At 37.2% G+C, this 20,138-nt stretch overlaps 1 protein-coding gene across 1 annotated transcript in view; it reads right to left on the reverse strand.

Annotated features, from left to right (window-relative positions):
- Window positions 1–20,138, reverse strand: part of NUBPL (NUBP iron-sulfur cluster assembly factor, mitochondrial) — a 71,323-nt gene that overhangs the window by 32,915 nt on the left and 18,270 nt on the right. Inside the window, exons 4-7 of the mRNA XM_083372597.1 lie at window positions 15,606–15,696; window positions 9,747–9,786; window positions 9,568–9,658; window positions 3,104–3,197 (exon numbers count right to left, since the gene is read on the reverse strand). Coding sequence (XP_083228723.1) covers window positions 3,104–3,197; window positions 9,568–9,658; window positions 9,747–9,786; window positions 15,606–15,696 — 316 coding nt within the window. The remainder of the gene's footprint in view (window positions 1–3,103; window positions 3,198–9,567; window positions 9,659–9,746; window positions 9,787–15,605; window positions 15,697–20,138) is intronic.

Genomic DNA, 20,138 nt, shown 5'->3' on the forward strand with positions numbered 1-20,138 from the left:
GACATGGAAAACGAATATAAAATCAAAAGATTGTTCAGCAGTGGAAACAGAAACATATGGGTCCAACTATTTAGTGGTTTGCAGAAGCGATTCACATAAATTCAAATAGATGAATTTTAATATTTCAATATGTGTGTGTTTGCAAATATACTTCTTGTGTATTTTTGTTTCTTTTTTATTTTTTTCTCGTTTTTTGTATTTAGTGAATTAAAAAATATTTTTTTAAAAAAATGTATTTTACAGCAAAACATTTTATCCTGCCCAAACTTTATTTCCTCCAGTGATTCTCAACATTTTAGGGGGGAAAAATCAAATACAGAACAATCTCACTGAGGAACAAGAATCAACCGCTTCTTCCCAAAACATTGGAGGATATATGAATATGAAAGCATTTTGCTTTTTAAAACGAGCAGCTATGACTTGAGATATTGTTCTACATAGAAATGTTACCCCAAACATTTTTTCAGTTTTATAATATTGATTTAATGAACAAGATGTAGCTTCAGCTATACTTGTTTCAATTCGAAATAAAATTTGCTTTCATTTTGCAAACCTCCGAAAGTCTTTATAAGTTGCAGTATACAATATTGCTAGAGAAATTTTCTCCACAATCTTAATAAACAAATTCATTCCTCTTTTTCTAGTATTTTCTAATAAAATATTTTTAGAAGCAATAGTAAAAGTGCTACTACACTCATCTCCTCTTTGCAAGTTTTTCACAGACATATCTATAATTTAAATATAAATTCAGTTGACAATTCCCCCCATGCCAAGTACAGGTAATTCTTGAGTTATGACAGTGCACTTAGCGACTGTTCAAAGTTATGACCTAACCCCACCCAAGTACTTACGACACAGTCCCGAAGTTACGAATGTTGTAACACCATGGTAGTCATTCACCCTTATGAATGACTGCAGAGGAACTGCAACATTCTCCCTGCCTTTCCCCCCCCCTCCCCCCAGGTCTCCAAAGGCATTAGGCCTATGGATACTCACCTTGCAAAGATCTAGCAAGCCTTTGGTTTCTTGGCCTGGTTCAGTGCTTCAGGCCTTCAGTGCGTTTCCTCAAGGCCTTTGCTGATGAGAATGGAGCGCCCCTCCCAGGCTCTGTTCTCGGCAGCAAAGGCCTTGAAGAAAGACCTTTGCCACCCTAAACAGAGGCCCAGAGGGACATGTGCACCCTTCCCGGTCTCCGTTCTTGGCACCAAAGATTTTTTGCAAAGACGATCAGAGCCTATAGGGATGCAATCTCTCATCCCTGCAAGCCTTGGCAAGCCTTTGCTCAAGGCAAAACTGCAGCAAAGAGGCTGGAGAGGAGACAGCTCTCTTGATCATCGAGATCTACGTAAGGAAAGTGATCCGGTTGGGCATGGGTGGGGAGGGGAAGCATGAGATATCTCAGTGGATCAGGGGAGGCCTTGGGTGGTCAGAAGCATTACGCCCTCCATGGCCTTCCTCATCCTGAGTTACCTTCATGCACTTAATGATCTGTGCATTCATTTAGCAAATGTGTGGACGAAAGCAGGAAGTGATCACATTCAAGTTAAGTGATTCACTCCTACGACTCCTCAGGTTACAAATTTAATTGGCAGGCTCCACTACATTCGTAACTTGAGGATTACCTGTAGTGCATTTACAAAATCTGTTATTAGGAATACATTTGGGATGCTACTATATGAATGGAACATGGACTGGCAGTTGGAAGGACATGACTTAAGATTTGGATGATATGGTTATTTGTTGTATGATAAAGTCAAGGTGAATGTAGATTTTTAAAATCATTATGTTACATGTGCCTTATTGAGAATTTGGAATAGATATAAGGCAAAATTGTCTCCTACAATCCCTTTATGGTTGTCACAAGAAACCTGTTTTAGAAGGGAAATGATATCTAAACCAAAATATTTAACCTATGCTGACTTGTTAAATTTTTGTCAAGGAGAATTTAACTTAAAAACCAGAGAAAATGTGGAATTAGAAGGTTTTACAAGCCATTTGTTTCCCTATGCTCATTAATGGAAAGAATTAAGCTGGATAAAGAGTTCTGAATCTGAAGAGGATAACACTGAATTTGATGTGTAGGTCTGAATAAATGATGATCATATTATTGGTAAGATGTATAAACTCTATTGAAAGTGGAAACAGGACAAATACGTTAAAATTATATGATAAAATGAGCAATAAACTTTGAATATAATATACATTTGAACAGTTGATATATGACAACAGATAAAGTGTCAAAAATATATAAGGCAATTTCAATGATTTGTTGGAAATATAATCAAACTGAGGGAACATACGTTCATCTTTGGTTAACATGCAAGAAGCTAGAAAATACTAGGATCAAGTACATTATGGATTTTGGTGCAGAAGGTTTTAAAGGTGGAATGTACAATTGAAATCCAAGGGTTTTCTTTGGGGCTTAATGAACAAATAAAAGTAAATATTTTTTATATATGATAGCAAGAGCGAGACTTATATATGCTAAAAGGTGGAAGAATTACAAATAGCTACAATGGAAGAATGGATAGGGAAGTTGGTGGAAGTTGGCGGAGATGGAGAAATTAGCAACCTTGACAAAAGAAAAGATTTGGCAAATTTTGTTTCTACTTGGAAACCATTATTGGATTTTTGTGAGAAACTGAAAGAAATAAAAAGCTGGTTTGGGGATTTGATTAGTATTATATAATTGAAATAATGTAGATAAATGTTTATCTTGGAATAAGAGTGTGATATATTCTTATATCTATGTTTATACCAAAGAAAGTTAGAAATCATTATTTTCCTATTTGCTTTACTTTTTTTTCTTTTCTACACTTTTATTTCTTTCCAAGCTGTTTTCATTTTCTAATTTTCTATTTCTATTTGTTTACCTTTAACTAAAAAAAACTAATAAAATTATTAAAAAGAGCAAGAAAGTACAGAATCATCTGCCCCAAAGACATTATTTGATTACAATGATTTTTATTCATAGATTATGGTGAGCAAATGCTGAAAGGGGAGCAACCTCACAGATTCCAAACAAAACCTTTATCTCTGGCCATATAGTTCAAATGCACCCAGTTGCACTGCTTAAACTACATTGCAAAACTACCAAAGGTACCTGCAACTGGAATATTCTGTGAGATTGACAGCTGAATATCTCCTGTCCCTGGTGGCATGTCAATTACCAGGTAATCCAGTTGGTGCCAGTCAACCTAGAAAAGGTATAAATAAATTAGGGGGGGGTGGAAATTCAGCTTAAACATCAAGATCAAACTCCCTGTAGTTTTTAACATCTTTGGAGATAACTTACAGATAAAATTCTATTGCTTGGAATCAACATCACAAATTATTATTATTAAAAAGATCTAAACAGAAATGAGTAATAGTGCTGGAGAAAAAAAGAGAAAGGGACTAACAGTTAAGATGTCAATTAAACTGACCAGTGATAAAACTGAATCTATCACCAGAGTGCAACAAACCCACATAGGGAGCATAAGGAAACCTTCCTTGTAATCTTACTGCTTCTGTTAAAGTAGCTGATTCACTCTGTTCCTTACAATTCCAGTGGGTCATTTCGATTTATAGTTTTTCTTTAGTGTTCTTCATTTGCATCATGAAAGTAGGACAGCTTAAGAATTTGTCTGTGAAATAATCAGTTAACATGTTTCTATTTATTTATTCAAGTTCATAGCTGTCAACTCAGACAGGTGGCTCTGGGCAATGTTACGGATGATCATTCACAACTTCTTGATATTAATCAATATTCAAGTCAGATTTTCAAATTATGTGTTCAGAAATAAAAACGCTCAATAGCACTCAGTTTCCTCAAAGTTAAAATAAGCTTCAGATGCTGGCTTGGATGATGCAGGTAACAAACTACAGACTGATCTATCTTTGCCTGATATTGCTAACAGAAAAGATTAGACCAATTTGTGTATTGCTTGGTCCCTGGTGAGACGTTCTCAAAAAAAATCTGAATTACTATGATGTATAAATGCATTGTCTCTAGTAAATTACAATGTCTTATTTAAGATACATGTAATAATCTAATGAAATGCCAATTTAGAAAACAAGCCATGAACTATCATAATCCTTAATATCTTAAATCATAGGAAACAACTATCTTGAGCACCATAAAACTTGAATATCAGGACTACCAAGAAACTTAGTGACTCACCAGCTGTTTGTACCATCACAAGACTATTGTTAAATAAACTGTTGCCGTGGCATTTCAAACCACCTAACTATGGAAATATGTATTTGGGATTCTTAAATTTCAGGAAAGAGTTGCTGATATTGCTCAGACCTAAAGTAGCAATATTAGCAGTTGAGCGTGTGCTACCTTCCATCACAAATTTATTTAAATAAATTTATTTAAATTTAATTAAATAAAATAATTAAAGGAAGAAAGGATGAACACAGATCAGTATAGCAGAGCTACAAATAATTTTAGAAAGAAACTCAAAGAGAAAAGGGAAAGAATATAAAAAAAGGGAAGGTGGTACAGCACAATCAGACTTGCAAAGTTTTGTTACCGGTATTATAACCAATCTCAATAAAAGTAGTTTTAGCCTTCCTGTGGAGTTGATTTCTTGGTCCAGCCCAACTATTGGGGGCTGATGTGAAATGCCTGAACTGAACTCTGCAACTTTTAAGGAACAGGATGACTTGTGAGGCATCCTCATTGCTTTCCCTAAGTCTCACATTAAAATGAAATGTTACCTTCAAGTTGAAGAAAACTTAAATGAATAAAATCTTTAGATTAGATAATTTTGTGAAAAAGGATTCAGTATTATATGCAAGACATATTCACAAATAACATTCTACAAAACATGAAATGTATAGTCCTTATCCTCCTAACCTTTTCAGTAGTATGCCCATATACATACGTTCATGTTGTTAAAATATTGACTGCCGCAAGAATAAATTCTCCCAAGTTAAGAAAACACTAAAAACCGCCACAGGAATTATTCTTTGCAAATGAACAAATGAGTGTGGTTACAAATTTACACCTGTAGTATCCACCATCTGCCAGTCAACATGCATATGTGGAAAACACTAAAATATTTGCTTCTTTAATATATAGTGTTGTGAAACATTTCAGATACTGGGAATGTGATTACATTTTACTTAAGTACAACATTAGTCTTTTCTTCTCTAAGAATAATTTTTCTGGACATTTATTGTTGGAGAAACATCATCAGTTGCCAGGTGGCTCTATATATTTTTCCTCTATTCAAGCACATCACTAAAAAAAATTCTGTAAATTGTTCTAATCAATCAGTAAATATATGTGGCAAATGTAGTTATTCATATAATATCAATTCCAGGCCCAAACTCTGAATGATGATATTTCAGAGAAGCAATATTAGGCAATTTTGATGACATCAGTGTTTAGAATCACTGAATAAGAATATAGTCTGCACTGTATCATTTAAAGAATAAATAAACCACTGCATACCGTTTTGATAATAATGTATTTTAAAATAGAATTTTTTTCTTCAATTAACTAACATATTCCTGGAGCATTCCAATTAAATATGGATATCAAATCATTCTGAGGCCAGAAATAGTTCTAGAAATTGATACAAGTCTGTGATTTCTCTGCTAATTTCCTCTTCAGTTCAGTCATGGAAGGATTAAAAGCATAAGCTTCTTCTTCATAATAAATAAGTTTAATGAACTGATCGTTTGATAAATGTATTCTTGTCACCATCAGTATATACCCTAATAAATTGTGGTACTTTTCATTTATACTCTCTGTAATCATTACTAATAAAAATATTTCTGGTTTCAATTCATTTTCAAAATTCCCTAAATGTTTTGATGTTTCTTTCCAATACTTCTGAATTCTTTGCATAACCATCACATATGATGGAATGTTTCTTATTTATTGTAGTACTTTTAGTATTTATTTGATAAATAATAAGAAAATAAATAATTTATCAGTCTTGGCAACTGTCAATAGTTATTATCATCTGTGAAACATTTTATACTAGCTTTCCCTTAAAGTGTAACTTGGAGCAAATTTTATTATTTTTTTCTTACAACTCTTTCAGTGATCCACTCTACTTTGAAATTCTGCATCCATTTTATTGTGCAATGTATGGTTTGATTTGTTCTGACTCTGTACTGTATTTTAGTAATAGCTTATAAATATAAGATTCTTAGTGCTGAACAATGATTGTTATCTAATTTGAAATATCGTAAAAGGAAACTAAAGATTGTACAAATTGCAACAGAAATATATCAGTGCACAGCAATTACGTGCATTATATTTGTTACAAACACTGCAAAATCAAAAGTGTAGCTCAAACATTAACACTTACTTAAAACTGAGATCCAATTAAAATGTTTTGTCTATTACAAAGATTTACATAGGACTGCTATGCCAACATCTTGGGAACAAAACAGCAGCATCTAATTCATTGCTACACATTGTCTGCTGTTTCAAATGTATTGGGAAGAGTACAATTAAATTATACCTCTGTTGTCTTGAGAAAAACTATATCTAATTTGGTTGCCATACTTGATAATGTTCTGTGATACTCGATTATAAGAAAGGATTATATTTCAAAATTGTTAGTAAAGAGCCCATTGCACATTGAAGTCTTATTTTATGTGGGAAACTATAAACTGCTTTTACTGTTGGTTGCAATAAAATGCACTAAATATATATTATATCTGACTGACTTAACTTTTTTTACTGACTGACCTAATTTTTTTACATCTTTGTTTTTCAAATGCATGTCTCAATCTCTTGAACCCCTTTAAACTCAATGTATTATATCATGAACCAAGATTAAGAAAGCAATCGAAGATGTTTAGGAAAAGACGAGTAGGAGCTATTTCTTCCAGATCAAATAGACCGACAGGAAGTTAACATCTACAAAAATGTTTAACATAAAACAACTAATGAAAATGAAAATAGCTCTAATCCTAATCTAATTGGTGAGAGATTTAGGATCATTACACTGAAACAAAATGATTTATTGAAACTAATGCATAGGATGCCTGAATACCCATTACACAACACTGTACTCTGATCAGAAAAAAAATAATAAACAAACCATTGGTTACAAGCTACTGCTACAAACAGTAATATGTATAACTCTTTAAATGCAGTGTAGTAAATGATAGCAATTGTTTGATAATAAAACCAATTGCTATAACAGATTTTATTTTCTTTCCTGGATCTTCAGGCAAGCTGAAAAAGGTACCCAGATTATCCTGAGATAGTATTAAAGAGTCCTAGTTTATACACAAAACAGGAAAAAAGCATGGTTAGAGGGAAAGTCCTCATTAAAGCTTTCTGCAATCATTATGGGAAAATCATTAATGGCTGTTATGTCAAGGGACTATATTTCTTTTTGTTTCTAGATGTGTAGAGTAAAACTATTTCTTTAGTTGCTAGGTAACAACCGACTCAATATATATCATTATCAAAATGCATAAGAAGAAACTGCCATCTGCTTCCCAATTGGGAATTCCATTGACTAAAGTAATATTGCAGTTTCTGAAACATCATCCCACATCTCTTCCCATAATCAATTAATCTTTGGTCTCCTTAGAAAATAAGCACTAACATTAGCACCCAAATCTATGTTTTGATTCTAACTTCAGAATAATGCCATATGTAATCAGGTCCACTCCAACCCTGGCAAGTTATTAAAAATATAATTGGAATCAAATGTTCCACTTTCACTGCCTGCATTTCTTCCATTTGTGAAAGCTTTTTCCAATTTGGTGCCCTCCAGAATTACTCAACCAGCATAACTATTGCAAGAGTTAGGATTACTGGGGAAATGACATCTATATAGGTAGGCAGTGATTAGTGAGAGTTTGCATAGTGCAATATTTGATTTAGTGAGATTTATAAATTGAGACCAGGTTGTGTTTAATGTGAGCCAAGATTCAATTACTGCAAAGCTACCATACATGTATTGAGGCTAGCACATGTGCATTTGAGGCTACCGCCTGCACAGTTACTCTTGGGGTTTTAGACGCTAATTGTCATTTGTGCAAAATAGAGAAGATGATTCTATTTGAAGAAAGCTTAAAAAAGTTTATTTTGAAGAACTACAGCAGAATGCAGAAGATAGCCAGTATGCTTTGTTTATGGGTTTATCTTCTTTTGCTGTTATACAGCACTTCATTAATAGATGTAAAAAATTATGTTTACAAATTTTAATTACCCATTTTTGTCATGTTGGAACCCTATGTTCCATTGAAATATCACTTTGAATAATGTGAATTTGAATAATGCAACCATTTTGTAGGATTCATTAACCATACTAATTGGAGCCTACCTGTACATCCAGAGGGCACTCTGGCTGTAGAAGGGCATGTTAATGGAACCAGGAAAATGGAAGTTCTCCATTGTTCCTGCAGCTCCTTTCATAACCCCTTAATTTTCTTTGGAGGTTCTGCAACAGAATGGGAGGGCTCTGGAGAGGAGTCAAAGGAGAGAAACAGAAAAACTCACCAATGCTTGTGCAATATTGGATTCTGTTCTGTATGCCATTACTAGGAAATGTTTTTCCCCACTATGGCCACAAGTAATTGCCACAAAAGATTACTTTTAGCAATATACTGGAAGATCTTATGTTTAAGATTTTTGAATAAATTAAAGCTGACAGCATTTCAACAGATGAAGATAGTAGCCATTAATGTCTTCCACTTTCATCCATAATGGCTAGTAATGTTAAATATTATATGTTTTGTCATCAGATGTTGAGTTTTATTACTGTACTTCACTTATAGGATGAAAAATCCTAAATTCTATGATGTCACATACAGTTTCATTAGGGATGGACACATTCAAAATAAGGTATCTGAAAGGTCAAACTTTTCGTCCGCAGTTCAGAAAAATATCAGGAAGAAAAATTAATTAGATATAGTTGCTGTGGAACCAATAAAAGTGTCATGATGAGGAAGGCTGGCTTATAATGACTGCCAGAAACTTTCTGGAATTTCAAGAAGTATTTCCTAGAGCACTGATGACAAACCTTTTAGAGACCAAGTGCCCAAGAACTGCCCCACCACCACTGCCCACCCACCCACCCGCAGGGCCACCCACTGCCTCCACAGCCCACCACATCAGATCGCCTAGGCAGCCCAGCAGTGCCATGGTGGCCACACCCTTCACCCACATCCCATAGCATCATCTGCTCACAATGGGGGGCAAGGGCGGAGTCTTGTCCCTGCTGCCTGGGTGCCATGTGCTTGGCTGTGCTGCTTCGCATGGGCCACGCCCAGGGGCAACTCTCCTCTGGGAGGGTTGCTGCTGAGGAGTGGGCCGTGGGGGGAGGCAGGGCTGGGGCAATGGTGTGTGTGCCCACAGAGGCTCTGAGTGCTGCCTCTGGCACACGTGCCATATGTTTGCTACTACTGTCCTACAGCTAAGTTTAATTTTAAATATTGGATGATATATTTGTTAACAAAGAAAAATGTTTTGCTATTATATTTTCAAAACTTCCATATTGTATTAAAATATTGACACTGTATTTGATATAAGCATTGCTAGAAGCTGTTTTATTGTGTTATAATCACCAATGAAGTTAACTTAAAACAACTTTTTACCTGTCTCAGTAATTTCTCTATAGCTGACATTACCATGAGTCCTCTCCAGACAATTGGTGCAGTCTCTTCCACCAAGAAACCCATAGACATACTAGAATTAAAGGCATTTTTCCGACATTCAGACATGATACAAACAATAAAATATAAAAAGTAAATAGATACAGAAATAAAGGGCTTACCATGAAATTCCATAGTTCACAAGGGGTCTCATTAGATTTTCTAGAACAGAAATTATTTTTAAGAATAAATTTTTGGAAAAAGTATTGAAGTCCTCTCATTGTAAATAGTTGTAAACCAGAGGCTCTTTGTACAGATCGCATCTAATCTAAAAAACAAAAACCGATGTGTGGAGCTTGACTTCTGGTGGATATGATAACAAGATTTTAAATATTTTAATCTATGACCCCTGAATTTTCTGTCAAAATGCTTCAACAAGAGGAACTTAATTGGAATTGTACGAATTGTACAAAACCAGCAGTATCTTACAATTTTGCTAACAAATTACATATATAGACAGTTATGATTATTGCAAGCTCAAAGAGTGCAATGTTTTGTTTTAATGTGAATTATAAATTGATACCAGATCATATTTTTTATGCAAGATAGAATTCAGTTAATGCAAAGTGAGTGTGCACAGTTGAGGCTAGCTTGTGCACAGTCGCCATTGGGATATTAGACACTAATCAATTGGGTGTACCAAACTACCGCAGAATATAGGAGATAGCGAGTATGGTTTGGATATGAATTTATCCTCCAGCTTGGTTTTTGTTCACTTGATTCACTTATTTTAAATATTTATGAGATTTGTCAGTGGGTTAGGACGCTAAGCTTGTCGATCAGAAGGTCGGCAGTTTGGCGGGTCGAATCCCGAGTGCCGCGTAACAGAGTGAGCGCCTGTTACTCGTCCCAGCTTCTGCCCACCTAGCAGTTCGAAAGCACGTAAAAATGCAAGTAGAAAAATAGGGACCACTACGGTGGGAAGGTAACAGCGTTCCGTGCGCCTTTGGCGTCTAGTCATGCCGGCCACATGACCACAGAGACGTCCTCGGACAAACGCTGGCTCTTCGGCTTTGAAACGGAGATGAGCACCGGGCCCTAGAGTCGGAAACGACTAGCACGCATGTGCGGGGGAACCTTTACCTTTACTTTTACATGGCAGGTTATAATCCATTAGAAAGCAAAACCACCACCACCACCACTTTCAAATACTTTAAAAGATAATAATTTTTGTCAATGTAACTTTATCTTTAGAAATATTTATAATCTTTTTTGTTCCTAATTTGCTTTCTACAACTACTCTGTAACGGGGGAGTCTGTTGGTGCTTTCTGAGCTTGGGTGTTTGCTTGCAGACATTTCAATGCCTGACTAGATAACATCAGTGCTGATGAGCATGGGGTTGCTCTGTTTACATATGGTCTCCGTTTAGCTTGCCTTGCCAGTGTTGGTGGGTATATGGTTTTCTCCTTGGTATTTCCTTGACTAGAATACTGTTTTCTTCTTGTCTGGTGTTAATCCTGCTTATTTGGTGTTGGCTGCTGGAAAGTAATGCGCTCTGGGATTTTTTGTTTCCTTATTGTCCTTTTTGAATATGTACAAATATGGTTTATCTGTATGTATATAGTGATGCCTGATTTGCTGAATGACAAGCTTCCAGGATTTCCTTCGTGTTTATGGATTTGTCTAGGTCTGTACAGACCAAGCAAAATCCAAAATCTCTTAAGGAATTCCTAGAAGCTTGTCATTCAGCAAATCAGGCATCAATAGATACATACAGATTAACCGTATTTAAGCTATACATATATTTGTAAGCCTTTACTGTTATTTTTCATTAATAACAGTAGAGCCTTGGTGGAGCAGTGGGCTAACGCCTCCTTAAGTAACACCAGCTGCCTGCAATTAGTGCAGGTTCGCATCCCACCAGGCTCAAGGTTGACTCAGCCTTCCATCCTTCCGAGGTAGGTAAAATGAGGACCCAGATTGTTGGGGACAATTAAGCTGACTTTGTAATAATGCCACTTGGGGGGGGGGGGGAGAAAGCCCTAATAAGCAGGCATATACATAGAATGAAGGCTATTGCTAAGCTTGTAAGCCGCCCTGAGTCTTCGGAGAAGGGCGGGATATAAATGGAATTAAAATAAAATAAAAATAAAATAAATAAAATAATAAACATATAAAAAGTTATATTTAAATATTTTAATTGCCTATTTCCATTGAGCTGGAACCAAGTTCCTAATTTTCCATAGAAACACTACTTGAATAATGCAAATTAGAACCACGCAACCATGTCATGGGTTTCATTATCGTTAGTGCTGATGTACTAATGGAGACCTCCCTATACAGGTTGTTATCTCCAAATGACTATCATTTTGTATGCATGAAAGTTATCAGTCAAAATTTCAAAAGATGCATTTTAATGGAGCATAATAAATGTGTGGGTATTGCCTTTAGCATCTGCAACCTTTCCTAACAGGTATTGTCAAACATCTGTTTTAGGAAATATTTAGGGATATTAGTATAATTTAAGATAATAATCCTTTTGCATTTCCATAGGGACAATGGAAAGACTAGAAAAGTTTATAGCCTCTCATTTAAGGTTGTTATGTATAGAAATAATTGGCAACTACAGCATAAAAGAAATATTAAATAGAATGCCACAAAAATGGTTAAATTCTTTACTCATATTCCATTGCAAAGAAAGCCTGAAAAGCAAAGACAGGAAGGGAAGAGAATATTGATGAAATAGTTACTACTTTGCTTGAAATAATTTCAAGTATGACTCCACTGCTGAAGAGACAACCACAATTCAATAAAAGTTACTTCTCTCTCAGGAGTTAGAATTATAGCATAAATCCTGGAAAATATCTTGAATAGACAGCTTGTTCTTTGCTAAAGTATAGCCTCATCCTGGATAGCAGTTTTTGTATTTGAAATGAGTACAGATAAAATTGTAATTAACAATTTTAAATGTCTAAAATGAACGTTTGATTTTTAACAGACTGTTGCAGTTCCAACCTTTTCCACAATTATCAATATTAATAATCATAGTAAATTATATTTCAATGCAGTTACTCAGTAGTTAGTTCACCATACAGAAATTTAATAAAGAACACTGAAGCAGACAGAGCACATAAGATTATCATGGCAAACAAAATCATAATGGAATTTTTCCTCTGTATTCCTACAATAACAGCTGCATAGACTTTATGAGATGTGAATTACAGTAACATATTGCAGGCATAAAACTGAAGCATATGACTAAATATTACTAATTTTTATACTCAAGCAAATTCAGCTTCTACAGAAGGATAGAAATAGCCTCTCGCTTTCCATTTTCAAACAATTAAAATTTTTAGTACTATAGTACTTTTTAAAAAAAATCTCAGCAAATAAAAGCTTTCAAATGTTGTAATTCTTCCTATTTATCTAGGATTGTTCTTCTCTTCCAGCACATTTCTTGGCAGCGTTAGACTACCTCTCTGTTAGAAATGTGCTGACTCTATAACAGTTAAATTCCCAATTGGAAAACAAATGCATTCTTGATTATTGCACATTCATAGGGACACAAAATCATCTTTCAAGGGTAATGTGTATCCATGTTTTGTGAGAGCTAATGATGTGTAGTTTGGGATTTGGAGCAGGAAGACAAAGATACTATTCCACTCTCAGCCATGGAAGCTCACTGGCTGAATTGAGACTAAAACCACTATCTCAATCCACCTCCCAGAGTTATTGCTGGGAGAAAAATTGCCTGGAGCTCCTGAATGCAACACAGGATTAGAAAGGCCTAATAAATGATCTAATTGTTTATTTTTTATTTTTTATTTTAATCCCATTTATATCCCGCCCTTCTCCGAAGACTCAGGGCGGCTTACAATTTAAAGCACAAATCAATGTGCTTAGCAATAGCCTTCATTCTATGTATATGCCTGCTTATTAGGGCTTTCGGCCACCCCCAAGCGGCATTATTACAAAGTCAGCTTATTGCCCCCAACAATCTGGGTCCTCATTTTACCTACCTCGGAAGGATGGAAGGCTGAGTCAACCTTGAGCCTGGTGGGATGCGAACCTGCACTAATTGCAGGCAGCTGGTGTTACTTAAGGAGGCATTAGCCCACTGCTCCACCAAGGCTCTTTAATCCTATTAAAGTAAGCAGAAACTTACTTCAGAGTCTTATTAGAAAAATCCTTGGTGATTAATGTAAGAGTTCACATTTCTCTAGATTCCCTTAAACTCATAGGCTAAACAACTACCTTCCGATATATGACGTGGCTTAAGTTACAATCTACCTTGTGGAACCCCAAAAACTTTGTAGCATCAGCTTCTGTAATTTCAGGCTTTGATGTACTTGAAAATAAAGCAACATTATACATACTGCGGGCCACACATTTTTATCTAGTAAGCCTCTGTTTAAAAAAGAGGCAAAAACATTGGTGTAAAGGGAGTTCTAGTAGACAAGTCTGTCATTCCAGTAAAGAAAAAAAAAAGCTATTCAGTACTGGTGAGAGCCAGGGACAGTTCCATTGAAGGCCTGTACTATTCTCTGTCGGTAAATTAAAACAAGCTACCCTTGTGTAAAAAAAAAAATCCTTGAAAATGTTAGTCCCACTTTTTTTTTTTTTTTTGCAAATCCAGAAGATAAATGCTTGCACAGTTAGCAAAATCTCTGTAATGGAAAATAGAAGAGCACTGCAAGTGACAGCTTCACCCTCCCCCGTTTCCCACAATTGTCAGTTTGGTTTTAAACCTGCTATTTTGTTGTTGTTGTTCTTTAAATACTTATCAAGAAGATCTCCACCTGCTTACATCAGAACCATGGAAACCTGAACTACCTTGAAGGCACTTTCTTGTAAATACGTCAACGCAAAAGAAATAAGCAATTTTTTTTTCTGGGCAGAACTTCTCTCCTCAGTACAAACTACATATGTATAACTTAGCATCTTTCTCCTGGCCCTCTTTCAGCAATCTACGAAAGAAACCTGAACTCGCCTTCTGCTCTTCACGGGGATAAGAACTTCTCTGTGTGGTTGTAAGGAGCGCTTCCCACTCTGATGTATCTAAGAAACATAAACAGCTGCAGGAAAACTCAGAACTGTGTATGTACTCCAGGAAGTTAGACAAATCCTAGCAAGATCAGAAGCTGATTCTCATGACAAGCAAGAGGCTACCTTATAGATTCAATTATTTGTTTTATTTAAAATATATAAGTACCCTTAAGTATGGCCTTCCACAGCAGTTTATAGGTAGTCATCGACTTATGACAACTGAGCCCAAAATTCCTGTTACTAAGCGAGACAGTTGTTAAATGAGTTTTGCTCCTTTTTACAACCTTTCTTGCCACAGTTGTTAAGTGAATCCCTGCAGTTGTTAAATTAGTAATCCCGAAGGTGCTTTTTTTTTTTGAAAAGGCAACTGGACTTCCTTTGTTTTTGCTTGAAGACATTTCACTTCTCATCCAAGAAGCTTTAGCAAAAACAAAGAAAGTGCAGACGTCTTTTGAAAAAAAAAAGCACCTTTGGGACAATAACCTAGATGACGGAGAATCTCCATAGATATCAGGTTAGTAACATGGCTGTTAAGTGAATCTGGCTTCCCCACTGACTTTGCTTGCCAGAAGTTTTCAAAGAGTGATCACGTGACCCTGGGACACTGCAACCGTCATAAATATGAACCAGCTGCCAAGTGTCTGAATTTTGATCATTTGATCAGGGGAATGCTGCAACAGATGTAAGTAGGGAAAATGGTTACAAGCAGTGGTGGGATTCAGCCAGTTCACACCACTTTGGCAGAACTGGTAGCTATTTTTTTGTTGCCCAGGCCCAGAATGGACTTCCGGAAGCAGCATCCACACAGAGAACTGGTTGTTCACATATCTGAATCCCACCACTGGTTACAAGTCTCTTTTTTCAGTGCTGTTGTAATTTTGAACGATCACTAAACAAATGGTTGTAAGTCAAGGATAACCTGCACCAAAAAAAAAACACAAAATAGTATCAGTTTCTGTGATATCCAGAAACTGTGATATCCAACCTGACTTACTTGACGTCACTTCTGGATTTCCTTTCAGATTCATCATTTTTGGTATGGACGGCCCATATACATCTGCATCAAGCAATCCAACTGCTTTTTTCTGTGGAAGGAAAATGCACTTCATTATACATATACTTCAAACAGGAAAAATTAACCACAGCAACATTTGAATTATATTTTCTCTAACAGTTACTTATTAAAGCAAGACATCTGAAAATTCACCAAAATTCCAGTAGCTCAACACAATAAAGTGATTCATGCTCAGTCAGTGTCCATTGCACAATTAATTTGGACACACAAAGGATACATAGGAAGTACATTCTCTTCCACAACCACTAATTATGTCCAAAAACATAGAATTACTGTTAGATTTGGGTCAGTTAAAAAAATGTTTTCAGTGGCAAGATAAAGGCAACTGAGGAGATTCTGTTAAGAAAGAAGATACAAATAACAAAATAGAATGATTTGCTATTATTTATCATTTAATATTTGACAGGGCATTTGCCATATTCATATTTTGCAGCAGACAAAGAAAGTGGTAGCTGTTTAAAGTCCTATAGATTTTTTGTGATATGGATGATCAAGAATGTCATTTAGTCTGCTTTTCAAAGTGCTTCATTGTGATCTACCTTTATACCAGATTAATGTGACAACTGAAAGGCAAATTTTGCATGTCTTTATTTTGTTATCTGGATCTCATTCAAAATACACAGGTACAAATGTCAGTGGGTGATCATGGACTTTTTTATCATATTTTGATAATTTAAAATTCTAATGAATTGCACAAAATTACTATTTTGCATTTGGTAGGCACATGCAGTAGATTATTTGCAGAAATAAATTGTTCAATTTAATAATTATTAGTGAAGTGCTTAAATGCAACATCAGTTCATATGATATAGTTGCATGCTTTAATGTCTTTCTTCTAAACACAAAATATCTCATGTACCAATTTTGTTCTGGAAAATTCATTGGTTTTTGTAGATTTTTTTTGTTCTTTTTAATTATATAATAGTTTTGAAACTAAGAATAATGAAAGTGACTAGCAGCAAATTTTCATGGTTGCAGACTCAGCCTGGTCATCTCCTACAGCAGACATGTCAAACACAAGGCCCGGGGGCCGGATCCGGCCCGCAAAGTGGTTTCATGTGGCCCGCGAAGGCATCCTGGAAACAGTGAGGGAACAGCCCCCACTGCCTTGGCCCTGGCCCAGGGACCCTCCTTTTGCCAGAGACCCTCAGATCTGTCCCACTCCTGCCCAGGCCCCCATAGGCACCCTTGATGTGAACGATGTAGAGCTGGCCACGCCCACCCAGTAGGCCATACGCACTCTAGCCACGCCCACCCAGTAGGCCACGCCCACCCTGGCCATACCCACCCGGCCTCCTGAGGGCAACCACAATGCTGATGCGGCCCTCAATGAAATTGAGTTTGACACCCCTGTCCTACAGGATAGGCTCAAATTACTCTCTTGGTAACTACCTCCAGTTTAAAAACCATTGTCTTGTAATACAGTGAGGTTCTACCAAGATCCAAAGCTCCCAGTTTGCCTCTGTTTGGAAAAGCCATGAATTCCTGGCTCTTCATCCAGAGAGCAAGACCCCACACTTTATGTGCACATGCGCACTGTGTGTGCATGCACGCTCCACAAATGGGGCTAGCGCTCAACTGAACAGCAGAATCTAGAACAGAAGTCCCCAACCTATGGGCTGGACCCCACTACCAGGCTGTGGCCTTTTGGCCGCATGAGTGGCTGTCCAGTGCACGCGTGCACACTAACCGCAATTTTGCGCTGCTGCTAGCCAAGCTGCGAGTCACTAGCCAAGCTGCAACTAGCAAGCCTCAGGCTGGCACTAGTCGTGCTGCAAGCCTCTTGCCAGCGCTAGCCCCATTTGCAGAGTGTGCATGCTCATGGCCCTGTTCACGTGTATGCACATGCAGCCACATTTGCATGTGTGCGCATATGTGCATAAAGTGCGTGCCCCTCCCTTTCTCACCAGGCTGACAACCCAGAAAGGTTGGGGACCCTTGATCTAGAGTTGTTAGGGACTGCATATGAATTTCCATAAGGCTGCACATAGCCCTGGATGACACATTGTCCCCCAATCAATTAAAGCAGGGGTGTCAAACTCAATTTCATTGAGGGCCGCATCAGCACTGCGGTTGCCCTCAAGGGGCTGGGTGGGTGTGACCAGGGTGGACGTGGCCTACTGGGTGGGCATGGCTAGAGTGCGTATGGCCTACTGGGTGGGCGTGGCCAGCTATACATCCTTTGCATCAAGGGTGCCTATGGGGGCCTGGGCAGGAGTGGGACAGATCTGAGGGTCTCTGGCAGAAGGAGGATCTCTGGGCCGGAGCCAAGGCAGTGGGGGCCGTTCCCTCACTGTTTCCAGGATAGCTTCGTGGGCCGCATGAAACCACTTCGCGGGCCGGATTTGGCCCCCGGGCTTTGTGTTTGACATGTCTGAATTAAAGTATTCAAGGTGTGGGGGGAGGGGCTAATTTCTGCTGTCAGAAGGCTTTAAATATCAGCTTTGTGATATGCATCAAATTGAAATCAAATCTTTATTACAACGAAGATCAGGGGACAAAACAAATATGCACTAAACTGTTGCATACGTCAGACAGTAATTAATTTGTAACAAGGAGTGTTGGTATCTATAATTGGTTCACAGTGGCGACGATGCAACAATTGATTTCTTTGACTAATTTTAATCTCATTTTATTATTCATATTATAATTTTAAAATTTATTAATTGTGCATATTTTCTGATCTTTGATTGTAATAGAATTGATTTTTTTTTAAAATGCAAAAGCATTGTTTGGTGTGGTGATATCAATGCCATGTCCTGCACCAGACATATGTAGTGCTCAGGCTATGTAAATTCATAGATTTGAATACGGCACAGGATTAAATCAGCTTTTTTCCAAAATTAGAGAATTGTCTTGTAATACATTCATAAACAAGTATTTATGCAAAATATAACAATATAGGAAACACATGTAGAACATGATCATTAGAATTCTTTCCATCTCCTTTACTAGCAGCTGTCATAGGAGATGCTCAAGGTCAGTACAACATGTTGAGTCTGTGCATATGTTTTTAGGCTTCTTCCCATAATACCAAATTTAGATTGGATGTATTTGCTTTTGAAATAGTGTAAATATAACATCCAGAAATCAGCATATAGGCAATGCTCAAGATGCAACAGTAATTGGGACTGGAATTCCCATTGCTAAACAATCTGGTCGTAAAGTGTGCCATCATGTGACCACATCACTTAAGTGACAGCAATTCCAGCAAACCCTATTTGAAGATGGCAATTGAAGATGGCAGAGGTCAGCTGGGGGCAACAGGGCAGCAGGCGAGCAGAGCTCAGGGCAGCAAGGCCAGCAGACACAGTAGAGGGTGGCAAAAAGATCAGGGGTGGAGAGTATAGGCAGGTGGGGGGAATCTTACACGCTGTTGTAAGAGCAGGCAGGCTATCAAATGCCTGAATTTTGATCAGGTGATTGTGGGCACCTAACAACGGCCATCACTTTAGGAAACTGGTTTAACTACCATTCCTTCAGCATTGCCATCACTCTCAACCATCACTGAACATATGGTTGTTAAACGACAACTACTTCTACAAAATATTTCAAATGGGAAAGGAGGAGGAGTCTGGGTACAAATGCAAGGAACAGAAGAACAGAAAAGACAGAGAAATAGAAACTAAGCACGACGCTTTCTGCAGTCCTGATAATTTGTAGAATAAGCAGGCTGACCTGATTTCCAAAAGTAAAAATCTGGATATATGAATATTAAAAATTCATACATATATACAAATTAAGCGACAAGTTGATTTCCCTAAAATCACAGGCAAAAATTACCAGAAAAAAAAGGACACAAAGATTATTTAGAACAGCTTTTCTGGAACAAAGCAACTTAAATAGTTCCAAACATTCCTCACAATCAATAAATCTCTCTCTTCATCATAGGGCTATCAGACCTGGTCTGCAAAAATCCATTAGTTGTCAACAAAGAGATACAGGAACACTACCTTGACTTCTTATTCTCTATTTCTGCAAATTAGTACTGGTAGACCTAATCAATCCTAGAGGAGATCAACCCTGACTGCTCTTTAGAAGGCCAGATCCTGAAGCTAAAACTAAAATACTTTGGCCACCTAATGAGATGGAAGGACTCATTGGAGAAGAGCCTAATGCTGGGAAAGATTGAGGGCAACAGAAGAATGGGACAACAGAGAATGAGGTGGCTGGATGGAGTCACTGAAGCAGTAGGCGTGAGCTTAAATGGACTCCAGAAGATGGTAGAGGACAGGAAGGCCTGGAGGAACGTTGTCCATAGGGTCGCGATGAGTCGGACACGACTTCGCAGCTAACAACAACAACAACAACAAGCCCTAATCAATCACCCAGGAAATGGATAATGGAATACTTTCATTCCCATGTTACCTTCTACAATAAGGTACTCCAGACTTGATGAGTAATAGAAAGGCATCATTTCCATGGTTACTTGTTCCCATACTATTATGCCCT

The sequence above is a fragment of the Vipera ursinii genome (genome assembly GCF_947247035.1).
Source record: "Vipera ursinii genome assembly, chromosome: 1".
In the NCBI taxonomy this organism is placed as follows: domain Eukaryota; kingdom Metazoa; phylum Chordata; class Lepidosauria; order Squamata; family Viperidae; genus Vipera; species Vipera ursinii.